General features: G+C 29.7%; 1 protein-coding gene across 3 annotated transcripts in view; it reads left to right on the forward strand.

Annotated features, from left to right (window-relative positions):
* LOC106664532 (hydrocephalus-inducing protein-like) overlaps positions 1-8,742 on the forward strand; it is a 32,462-nt gene extending 23,720 nt beyond the window's left edge. For 2 of the 3 annotated variants that reach the window (XM_014390338.2, XM_014390339.2), the window contains 24 exons: positions 1,606-1,721; positions 1,799-1,976; positions 2,036-2,276; positions 2,345-2,729; positions 2,809-2,994; positions 3,559-3,694; positions 3,755-3,920; positions 3,993-4,152; positions 4,260-4,452; positions 4,520-4,744; positions 4,802-4,971; positions 5,036-5,234; positions 5,292-5,534; positions 5,591-5,760; positions 5,987-6,122; positions 6,281-6,423; positions 6,479-6,629; positions 6,695-6,858; positions 7,124-7,268; positions 7,342-7,572; positions 7,645-7,872; positions 7,952-8,097; positions 8,163-8,343; positions 8,401-8,742. In XM_014390338.2, coding sequence (XP_014245824.1) covers positions 1,606-1,721; positions 1,799-1,976; positions 2,036-2,276; positions 2,345-2,729; positions 2,809-2,994; positions 3,559-3,694; positions 3,755-3,920; positions 3,993-4,152; positions 4,260-4,452; positions 4,520-4,744; positions 4,802-4,971; positions 5,036-5,234; positions 5,292-5,534; positions 5,591-5,760; positions 5,987-6,122; positions 6,281-6,423; positions 6,479-6,629; positions 6,695-6,858; positions 7,124-7,268; positions 7,342-7,572; positions 7,645-7,872; positions 7,952-8,097; positions 8,163-8,343; positions 8,401-8,610 — 4,503 coding nt within the window. In that variant the 3' untranslated portion in view covers positions 8,611-8,742. Of the gene's footprint in view, positions 1-1,605; positions 1,722-1,798; positions 1,977-2,035; positions 2,277-2,344; positions 2,730-2,808; positions 2,995-3,558; positions 3,695-3,754; positions 3,921-3,992; positions 4,153-4,259; positions 4,453-4,519; positions 4,745-4,801; positions 4,972-5,035; positions 5,243-5,291; positions 5,535-5,590; positions 5,761-5,986; positions 6,123-6,280; positions 6,424-6,478; positions 6,630-6,694; positions 6,859-7,123; positions 7,269-7,341; positions 7,573-7,644; positions 7,873-7,951; positions 8,098-8,162; positions 8,344-8,400 lie in introns of those variants that run through there. The other variant, XM_014390340.2, reaches the window with a different exon arrangement.
* The last annotated feature ends 3,494 nt before the right edge of the window (positions 8,743-12,236 follow it).

Consider the following 12,236-nt stretch of genomic DNA (forward strand, 5'->3'; position numbering starts at 1 on the left):
TCTCTCCGACAGAAAACAAATAGTCAAAATAAAATCATTTAAATCATGTCCCTTTGCGGCTTCCTCGGGAGTCCCGCAAGGGTCTCATCTTGGACCAGTTTTGTTTCTCTTATTTATTAATGATATCCATCTTGCTCTTCCTTCGGCTCAATTTTTATTATTTGCTAATGATCTGAAAATCTATTCCATAATCACTTCTCCTTCCGATTGCTTACAATTACAAAATTCTACCAATAATGTGCTAACCTGGTGCTCTAATAACATACTTGCTCTTAATGTTTTCAAATGCTACACAATTACATTCTCTCATAAGAAACAACCTTTTATTTATCTCTATACTCTCCATGATGTTCTTTTAACCCGGTCGTAAAGGATCTTGGTGTACTTTTTGATCAAAAGCTCAAGTTTAAAGAACATATTTCTTCAATAAAAAATAGATCTATGAAGATGCCAGGTTTCATCATCCGGAACACCTATGAATTTAAAAATCCTCTATGTTTTGTCCATCTTTATAAAGCTTTTGTACAACCCATACTAGAATACGCCACACTTGTTTGGAACCCATTCTATCTAAATTATCAAAAAATTCTTCAATCTGTACAAAAAATTTTTAAAAAAACTTTCCTACAAACTCAATCTTCCTCCGAATTCTGCCTACCCTGCAATCCGCTCTGAATTTAAACTTTTCGAACTGGCACTAAGAAGAGATTACTTTGATATTGTTTTTGTATTTAAATTATTAAACAATCTCATTGATAGTCCTTATCTCCTCTCTCAACTACAACTACATCCCTTCATACTCTCTTAAAACCTATAAATTATTTTATATTGAATTCCAAAGCTCTAACTACATGCTCTCTTCTCCTCTGCACAGAATGATGATCAAGAGTAACAACATCTGCAATAGCATTGACTTCTTCAATAGTTCTGTGCAATCTGTGAAAAACCTTATCCTACAACCTTAGTTGAATGCTTTTATATTTCATACTGTACAAAATTATTACATTTCATTTACTGGTTCAACTAATTCTCGCACTAGTCTTATTATACATTTACAAAGAGCATTATTTTCATTAAATATGTACCTAGTTATTGTAGTTTCAAGTGTCTTTCAGCTTTATTTTGTTTTCTCTGCCTTATTTGGTTAGTAATTATGTCTTTCATTTTTGTTATTCAGTTTTTACTCTTTAATTGTATTTTTATATTTATCATTTATATTTACCATTTATATTATTACCATGTATATACATCCTTATTCTTTTTATATATATATTATTTGTATTTTTACATATATTATTTATATTTTTTGTTATTGTAAAATGTCTTTTTTATAGTGGATTTTGATCCGTAAATAAATAAATAAAATCAACGGATCATATTTCATCCTATATTAATGCCTTCAGCAAATTAAATCAAATAAATGTCCTCAATATCTATCAACTATTTTTTTGTGAGTTCAACTCTATTTTGATAAATAATAGTTATCTTGTTTATATAAAAAATAAATATGTATTTTTTTAAATGTCATTTATTTTGTTAAGAAGATAAGTAAGTATATTTTGTTTTGCTGTAAATGGTCATTTGTAAACACTTCCACTTTTGTAGGAGTTGCTGTTACTGAAATACAGGCCTATTGTATATCATTCTAATGTAGGAATTGGAAACTGGACGAGGGATCCAAAGCTTTTTGAATTTTTAGCTCAAGAATCTTCAAATATAAGGTTACTATAACAGTACAAGAAAATAATCGTCAATTTAATTTATAACATTTTTGGTCAATTTGTCAATTTTTTTCCAGCTTTGACCATTTGAAACAGTTTTCTTTTGAATCCCCAAAGGAAACAGAACCACAATTTAGCGTTGTTGACAAGGATAAAGATTTTTCTATAACATTATTTGTAACAACCGAATGTTCTTCTATTAAAATGACTAGTTCAACAACAGAAATTAAGTTTCCTTCAACCTTAATGCTAGAGGTATACAAAATACTTTGTGAATCAGTTCAATAACTAACAAACTATTTGTCAATTTTCAGTCTAGTTATGCAATATTATTGCTGAAAAATACAGGGTTGGTTCCTATTGAATTTAATCTTCAATTTGGAGATGTTAAACAGGAACCATCCGATCCTTTGCTCGAATGGCAATGTTCGTTTGGCGACGAGGGAATAGAATATTTGCAGCAGTATAGGAAATTGTTTCCTTCGATCTCAGTCCAATCAAACATAGTTGTTCAAGGAGTAAAAAGGGTAAACATGCCAAAAACTTTAGAAAAAAGTGCGTTTGTTCACAATAATTATTCCTACTTTGAATTTCGTTAATTTCAAAGAGTTAAATTTTTACAGAAAATTTCGTTACAATCGAGGACTTGAATGACATTAATGTTTGCAAGGAGAATTCAGAAATTTATGAAAATAAAGGATACAAAGAAAATCAAGAGATTTTCAATCTTGAGTATTTAACTGAAGATGTGTCTGGTCTTGACCTTCTAATCAGTGATTCAGTCGATAATAGCCAAAGCATGATTTCTGTACAGAATGAAAGCAGTAAAGCATTGATTGTGTCATCAAATCAAGCCAAAAGATATACGCCTTATGATGTCGTACTGGGAGACAATCCATTTTCGTTATCACCACAGAATGGAGTCATTACGCCAAACAACTATGTCACAGTACAAATAAAATTTACACCCCACTTTGTTTATGACTATTCCACAACATTAATCTGCAAGTGAGTCAGTGATATTTTTGATATATTTTTTGAGAAAATGAAAAATGATTAAAAAGCAATTTTTTTGTCGATTTTCTAGTGCAAAATACTTCATGTGGAATGAAGAACCAGTTAAAATGGGAATAGTAAATTTGTCGGGTTCTGGCACCCCATCAATCTGTCATATTCTTCATAAAGAATCATATGTCCATGGCCTTGAAACTTATCCAGAATCAACCAGAGCTATTGAAATTGAAGCAAAGGGCGTTGGAAAAACATTTATCAAGTGATTTATTCTCACTTATTCTAGATTAAGATAATTTAAGTGAAATTTTACAAGTAATGTGTATGATTTACAACCAACTGTTACCAATTATGTACAACTTATTAATCCCGAGTAATCAAAATAATTAATTATTTCAAAATTATCCAGTTATCTAAATCCCATACAAGGACAAATAGTAACATCGCATTTTTCTCAATGAAAATTTAACAAAATGTCGTTTATTCCCTTACAAGGGAAGAGTGGATTTTTATTTTTTATTCTGTTTAATTTAAGCATAAAAGTATTTGATTATCTTTATCTAAAAGTCTTTGAACATTATCTATAATCTTCACTTGATAAAAAAATTTGTTTCTAGTGGTTTTCATCCCATTTTTATTTATTTCAATTTATGTTAAATTGTTAACTTAATTAGTTAGCTTTGAAGAATTTTGGTGGCCTAAAAACAGTTTCTTACTACTCTGAAAGTGATTGATTTGCTTGAAAATTTGACTGATTTTGTATCGAATTTTGAAACAAATTTTTCATTATTATAATTATTATTTATTTATTTTTTTTTTTTTTAAGGAAAATAACTTTAATGAACCCTTCAAAATTCTCCTACAATTTCTTTTGGAAAAAAATCTATGGCGATGATGATTCAAAAATTCTGTTTAGCTGCAGCACACAGTCTGGTGAATTAGCACCATTTTGGTTTATGCAAGTACGTAATATTATAATTATTTAACGTTATTTCACCTTAAATTGCTTTTTTTTCTTACAGATTCCCTTCAACTTTATACCTAGAGAATATGGTACATACCACTCATTGTGGCTTCTTGAAATACCGCGTTTCTCAATAAGCCAACCAATATTGTTTATTGGAAGGTCTAAACAGCCCAATATTTATTTTTCTCCTGCAGTCCTAAAATTGACACCTGGACCAATTGGTAATTTATACTAATTCTGAGTTCAAATTAAGATTTATACAGCACCTTCCTAAAAGAGTTTCGATTAAACAGATATTGAAAGATATGGAGATGGCACCTTGATAAATGAAGAAGAGTACACTATAACTTTTGCAGTTGATGAAAAATCATTGGCATGTGGAAGCCAAAGCCAAAAAATTCATATTTGTCCAATGGAAGGGACAGTGCATGGACGAAGCAAATTAAATTTCAGGTTTTTTATATATCTAACTTAAACACTTTTAGATTAAGTTTATCAACTTTAATTGTAAAAAAGTTTATATAAGATTAGCAAATGGCTTATTATTTGTAAAATTCTAGAATCAGTTTCAAACTAAGTACTATTGGAGAATTAAAACAAGCTGTGAAAATCAAAGTCTCGTCATGCAAAGATCCAATTAATTTTTATGTAGAAAGCAAATGTTTTGACTTAGAATGTGCAATTGTGTATATGTCTAATGACAGCCAGGTGAAGTTGCATCCAACAAAGACCAACGTTTTTGACATTGGAAGAGTAAGTTTTCAAGTTCATTTTATTTAGAACAAAATCGCATAATTTTAATGTTTAAAAAAAATCATAGATCCCTTTGAAAGTTCCTTATCATGTGGAATTTTTGATGGCTAATTATAGCAATAAGATGCTTAATTTCAACTGGGATTATGACAGGGATAAGGCTAAAGAATTATCCTTAGTAATAACCTTCGATTCACAAACGTTTTTAGGAGCACATGCTAAGACTAAACTTATCCACACAGTTCTTCCTATGAATACTGTCGCAATTACAGATTTTCATATCAGTTTAAAGGTGGTTTTCAATAGTTTTATTATTTATTATCTAAAAAACATAGTTGCCTTTTTACAGACTGATCAAGGTGCAGAATATGAAATAGTGCTCAATGGGATTGCAACTAAGCCTTTGTTTGACTTCAGTTTCAAGAAGTTTAACTTTGGCCCTTGCCTTGCTCAACAGTGTGATCTGAGAGTGAACAAGACAATACTTAAATTTTATAACAAAAGCCAAGAACAGTTATTGTAATTTTACTTCTTTTTTAATAAGACTATACCATTTTTAATTTAATAGCTGATTGTATTACAGATTAGAAAAGATCACACAAGACAGCAACCATCTAAAAGTGTCACTTTTTGAACATTTGGTTCCTCCTAGAAGCAGTCAGGACATCTTAATAGACTTTCTCCCTCGAGAAGCCTATAGATATGTCGACCACATTGATTTTCTTATAAACGGTGTTTATTCCGTACAGATTGAAATCTTGGGAGAGGGAATTTCAATGGCTGTATGTTGGTCAGTTGATTTCTACATCTATGACACGTCAATAATAAAATTCAAATAGGTTGGACCAGCAAATCCCTCCGGAACTGTTGTCAAATTTGATGATGTTTTGGTTGGAACAAGTCAGACAAAAACCAGGCAGATAGTCAATTTTAGTGTGGTTCCTATCCAATTATTATTAATCCTGGAAGAGAATAAATCATTAAAGATTGAGCCAACTGATGCATTTGTAATGAAACCAAAAGAAACAAAAATAATATCAATAACATACAGCCCTACTGTTAAAGAAACCATTTCAAGCCAGGTAGACTTACAATTCAAAAATCAATTACACAATTTTAACAATAGTGATTTATCCAGGTTATGATTAAGACAATGGATGATTTGAACCCTTTATTTGATTTGGTCTGCTCCAGTCTGCACACAAACATATATTTTGACATTTCAGTTATAAATTATGCCACTGTCGTAAAAGGCTGTAAAGTATCACAGCAAGTAGTGATTGTAAACAAAGGAGACACAGGACACTTGTAAGTACAAAAGAGAGATAAAATATTACTAATTTCCTTGAAGCACACAGTGGATGCAAAAAATAATATCACAAAACAAAGATTACAAATACCGCACCAATAATGAAATTTTATTTTCTCATTTGTCAAATGGTTAAATTTTTTTTTAAACAATTGCATCAAAAGGTTTACAATAAGTTTATTGCTTTCAAAGGGTTATGAATAATTTTTAATATATTTTATCAAGCTTTAAGTGGGACTGCCGAAGGATGAATTCAAATTTAAAGGTCTATCCTCAAGAAGGATCGTGCTTCCCGGGTTCTAAGATTGTTTGCAAAGTTTCATTTCAATGCATGACACCAGGCTACAAATTCAACGATGAGGTATATTATTTGTTTTAAAATTTCAGCAAAAGCACAATCAAATAAAGCTTTAATGTAGGCATGAGTAAGAAGAACATGATCCATTATTTTAGTTTATGACCATTGTTGTTATGTTGATCTTTTTAATTGTTAATTTCTTACTTTATCCATCCTCACAGATCATTTGCAATTTTGAAAATTACAAGGCTTTACCATTGAGAGTGTATGTCGAATGTGTGAACACTCCAGAGCCTAATAAGTGGACGTTATTTACAACACCAGTCCGTCAAACCACATATGAAAACATCTCTGTGGAAAATCAGTATGTTTTCTTCAAATTATAAATGAATGCAATATAAACATTTAATCTTATCTAGATCAGTGGATACTATCATAGTTTACCCCGTTATATGTGGAGAATATTTTAGTGTTGACGAAGCAGTAATTATTCCTGGTAAATCTTCATCGTTCTGCACTGTGAAATATGAGCCTTTGACCATGACTTCTGACTTCATACCCTACCATGAAGTATGCCAGAAATATAATCTCACTTCCATTTATCGTTAAATTATTATTATTTTTTTTTTTTTCAGGGAAAACTGTACATACAGTTTCCAAATGGAACATGCATAGTCCATGGTTTAAAAGGAGAAGCTCTTGAACCAAACACAGAAAGTAGGACCACATGGTGTATTGACACAAAAACACAGGAAACAAAATACTTCCAAATAGTCAATTGGCTAAATGAACATCAACGGTTAGTAAATATATATATATAAACAGGACCATAGAAAACAAGCATATTTGGCATACATTTCCATTACTATTTATTCCTATTATCTACCGTACACACCTTTTTTGTCAATAATTTAATTTTCTAGCTTTTGCGAATTTTTTCAAATTTGTCTATTGATATACTGTGTCTAGTAAAGACTTTTGCATTTGCAACCTCAACAAAAAGAACTGTAATCAATTATATTGTTATATGTTATATGATATTATATTGTTTATTGCTATCATAGATTTAGTGTATCGGCACATGTAAAAGCTATTGACTGCCCTCCATATTCCTTCACTGGCTCTGCATACATCGACATCGCTGCAAATAGTTCAAGAATGTATCCTTTTACAGTGTATATATCTAAAGAGACTGAATTTGAATTTGAGGTGTGGAAATATATTCTGTTGAGATTTTAAATTTATCTGTATGTACGTAAACAAACAAGTGTCGATGTTTTAGCTTACTTTCACTAATCCCAAAACAAAAGAATTCATTTGGTTTACAACAATGGTGAAAGTTAGTACGAAAGGGCCATTGGGCACATATTATTTGACAAGCCAAGTACGAACGACTATCTTTCAAGAGCTGGAGCTTTTAAACCCAACTGATGAAACACAGAGTATTATATTAGATTGTCAAGAGTCCACTGATATTGCATTAGCAAATACTGAACTGGAGAAAAATGCCAGTGTAAGAAATACATTTAAAATACATATTCAATTTTTTTTAAATATATTTTAAGTAATAAATTGGGTTTTTCAGACTAAAATAATATTGCAATACAGTCCTTTGGTTGTATGTGAAAATAAGCAAGTGAATGTTCGGCTGAGAAACTCCAAACTTGGGGAGTTTTGGTATGTTTTCATCTTGTCATCTTTCCCAGCCAAACCACAACCATGCGTATTTTTCGAATCGCCAATTGGTACTGAACAAAAAAACCTCCTCTTCATAGAAAATGGAGCACGTTTTAAAAGCAAATTTAAAGTCAAGGTATATTTTAAATTAAATTTTTAATGGGATATTCAAGCTATTTTAGAGTTTCAATTTTATTTGGGCATTTTTGATTTAGATAAATGATAGTGATTTGAAAGCAAAAAAGCGATTTGAAGTCGATGCACTTTCTTCTTACAATCTAGAAGTTGCTTTCAAGCCAATAAACTTGGGCACAAAACAAGCAGAGATTCATGTTACATCTCCGGATGCCGGTGATTTTCTGTAAGTTCCTTGATGATTATTTCATTTGGAATGGCTTTTATTCAATTTGATATTTAATATTTAAGCTTTCCTGTTATGATGGTTGGTTTACCTGCAAAGCCATCAGGACCGTATGTCTTAAAAATGGGTGAAACGAGAATTATTAAGTTCCACAACCTTTTTAACATGAGATCTGAGTTTGCATGCTCATGTAACAATGACATATTTGACGTCAGTCCCAAAAAATTTGAACTCAGCCCAAAAAAGGTAAGATAATTAATTACAGCTAACTGGCAAACTGTTTATATTGCCGTGTATTTGTAGAAAATCGAATTAGAAGTGTTCATATCAGACAGCTGCCAACTTCCTGCCACAATCGATACTCCAATTGCTGGAAAACTTACTATTTGCTGGAAGGAAGATGAAAATGTCCGATGGGACTTTTACCTCAAGGGTCTGTTTAATGACACTTGTGATGTTAATGAAGGCAGATATGATAGATGCTCATTTTCGCATGTAAAACAATCCAAATAACATTTGCAGTTGTACATATTTTGTGGATATAAGGATGACTGCATGATTTTGTTTTGTTAAAGTTGTATATATATGCACTCTGGTTTGTATTGTTTACTGCTAACTTTCAATAATAAACATCTAATATAATTATTTTTTGTAATTTATTTATATTTGCTATGCCTATTCAAAAACAAGGGAACATTAATGAGATTTCAATAGTCAGTTCTACACAAAAACACAAATTGTCATTGGAACTGTCCTTTTCAACTACTGACTGGATACTATATATATCAATACTTCATGAATTTTGAATGAATGTCTAAATCGATTTTTGGGTAAAATGCTAAAATCAGCCTCTTTGGTGTCATGAGCTTAGTCCATAAGAACCTAAAACTCATAGATCAACTGGGAGGACATGGAGGGATGTGTCTTGAAAATGGATTAAGTCTACTTAAATTGCTCTCCTCATTCACTAACTAGATCTGACTTACACTTATTACTTATTCACAATCCATGCAATTTTTTTAACGGCCTTATGATCTTGCATATTACCTGAGGAGAAATCGAAAGATGCTCCATATGCATATTTTTTGAGGGGGAAGGGTGTGAAAAAGGTCAGGAGCAACCCACGACTGTGTCCCTTAGCCATCTTCCATTAATGGGTTTTATGTCCTTACTAAAAACAAATCATGAAGCCCAGATCATGATTTTATGCATATTTATCAGTCATAAAATGATTAGAAGTTATGGTTATTAGCTTATTGAACCTTTACTAAAAACCAATATTGAACAAGGCAGTATCAGTAATTTATTTACAAAACCAAGTAAATTAACTTGATTGAAAAATCAAATTTGGCATATAAACAATCAATAAAAGCTATGTATTAAATTATAACAAAAAACAGTAGCTAAAAGTTAAATAAATACAACAGATTTTTTTTAAAGTAGAGAAACATCAAAATAAAAGCAATTGCGTTTTTAGGGGTAAGACATGTAATTTGTTGTTTAGATGAGTGTTTGCCACGAAAACTGGGAAATTTTTACAACTTGGAACTAGAAAGAACATCTTCAAGTTCGCATTGCCAGCAGACTGTTACACACCATTCTCCTGCAGTTAACAGTATTTTGTATATAATATGGTAGTTGTATGACCATGTTGCTAAAGCCAAATATAATATAATTGTTGTTAAATGTTCTAATAGTTTTTAATATTTGTTAATTTTTATTTATTATTTTTTTATATATCAATAGAATTTTTCTATGGCTCAAAAGAAATAATTCAAATCAGTATGTAAATAGTATTGAAAATTAAGATTTTCTGATCCTAATTTTTATATTTATCAGTATCTGGCCTGAAGGTGGTTATACAATTAACAAAAGGTTGGCACAATGGGAGTTATTCTGATTCTGACCCAATACCTGATAATTGCACACATTTTGTATATTAGTTCAATAATTTTTTTTTCTTGGGTAAGAAAGAAAACAATTAGTACAGAATAAAGTAACTTGTGTCATTTTATTTTCAATAAATGTATAAGACAAAAGTGAGAATGCACAACACACATAATTGGCACAAAGAACAATAAAATACAAAAGCAATATTTTCCACACTTTGTAAGTATGAAAAAATATCATTTTTTTAAGTCAAAAAATCATATTCTTGATTTATTTAAATACTCTTGTTTTTTAAAACTATAATAATGATAAATTTAATAATTTATTGTAACAACACAAATAATTCATAAATATGTATATTTATATGAAGTGTACTAACAGTCAATAAACTTTTAATAAAGATAAACAATTAAAACAAGAATAATTTTATAAGGGCTATATTAAAGAAGGAAAAGTTAAAAGTAGTAATTAATAAGTTAATGTTGATCAATTAGAGGATGAAATATTTTTAGCCGATAAAACGCCCTTGCTGAATAAATTGAACAGAATTTTTAAAAAATCAGGCATACAACTTTCTATAAAGGGCTTGCTGATCTACAATAAATCAGTTACTACTAGTATTACAATTTTTGCATTATTTTCTTTAAGAATAGCTTTTGCATAAAAAAATTACCATCTATATAATTCAAAATTAACAAATAAACATAATAAAAGCATACCTTTCATGTAAACTTATGATGGTCAAAACAGACAAGGGATGATATATTTAAGAATAGTTTTTTGTAAAAGAATACTATTTGTATAATTCAAATGTGATAAAAGCTTATCTATCATGTAAGCTTATAATGGTTGACTGAATTTGATACAAAGATTTTGACCCTTTTTACCAATTTAAAAGATAAAAACATGCTTTTTTAAATTCTACAGTGGAGTTACAACTTTTTATTCTAGTTTAAATTAAATTGCAATAAAAGCTTATCTATCACGTAAGCTTATGATTGATGAAGGCAGATTACCATATAAAGGGATGGTATACACTGCTGTTTGTTCTAAAAGTCAATAACTGTAAAATGTGAAGGCGTGAACCGACTTTATTAAAACACCCTCTAAAATTAACCATAATTTACATAAATTATGAAAACTGTCTAATCACAGTAATGAAACACTTAAAAAAAACTAAAATTAAAGAATACATTAATTTTTATCACTTACTCGCAATTTTTAGGTTTGCTTTAAAAGAACATGAAATACAATTTACAAAGAATAGAAAAATGACAAATGCAAGAAAGACATTGAGGATAAATACTAAGCATTGACTACAACAGGTACGAGTCTTACTTGAAAGCCATGGATACAAAATATTGACATATCGAAATAATTTATCCAATTTTGAATAAAAAATTTCTATCTTAGTCAGTATTTAATCAACACTTGAGAAATAATTGAAAAAGTGTGTTACTTGTCAACTACTTTTTACAGTACTTGTACACCTAAATTACCATTTGGGAAACATGGTATTCTGGCATCAAAATATACTCTGGTCTGTAAGTGTACACTTATTTCAATTAGGCCATTAAGAATAAATACATTTATTACTTTTAAACTATAAAAACAATAATTTTTGTTTGAATTTTCTGTTCTAATAATCTACTTTTGTCAAATTGGTTCCAAGCAACCTGTGACATTAAAAAAAAATTTCAGATCTAATATTGGTTCAACAATTTAAGAAGGCGAGTTAATATTTACATTAAATTTGATTACTCACAAAGATTTTGACCCTTTTTACCAATTTAAAAGACAAAAACATGCTATTTTTTTTAATTCTACAGTGGAGTTACAACCTTTTATTCTAGTTTAAATTACATTGGAATATACTCAGTGACCATACAATACCACCCATCTTTGCATGCATATATTGAAAACACTAAGAAGGCATAAATTTTTAATTTACAAACTCTTAATATCTTTCACTTTGAATAAAACTAGTGACATAATTTTCTAAATATGTTCAACTCAAGTAAAACAACTTGTTTGTTTCTATTCAGGAGAATACAAATTATTTAAAAAAGGTTTTCAATTAGATTTAAAATACTTATTAAGAACAGTGGGACTGATTTTAATTCTTTCGGGTGAGGTCACTTTTCTAAAAGAAAAAAGGAAAAATTTTTTAATCAATTTTACGCTGTATTTAATTAAATAGCTAGGCAATAGAAATGAAACCAATTAAATTATATAATTTAAATTTAAAC

This window comes from Cimex lectularius, unplaced genomic scaffold (assembly GCF_000648675.2).
Source record: "Cimex lectularius strain Harlan isolate CLEC.00 unplaced genomic scaffold, Clec_2.1 scaffold112, whole genome shotgun sequence".
In the NCBI taxonomy this organism is placed as follows: domain Eukaryota; kingdom Metazoa; phylum Arthropoda; class Insecta; order Hemiptera; family Cimicidae; genus Cimex; species Cimex lectularius.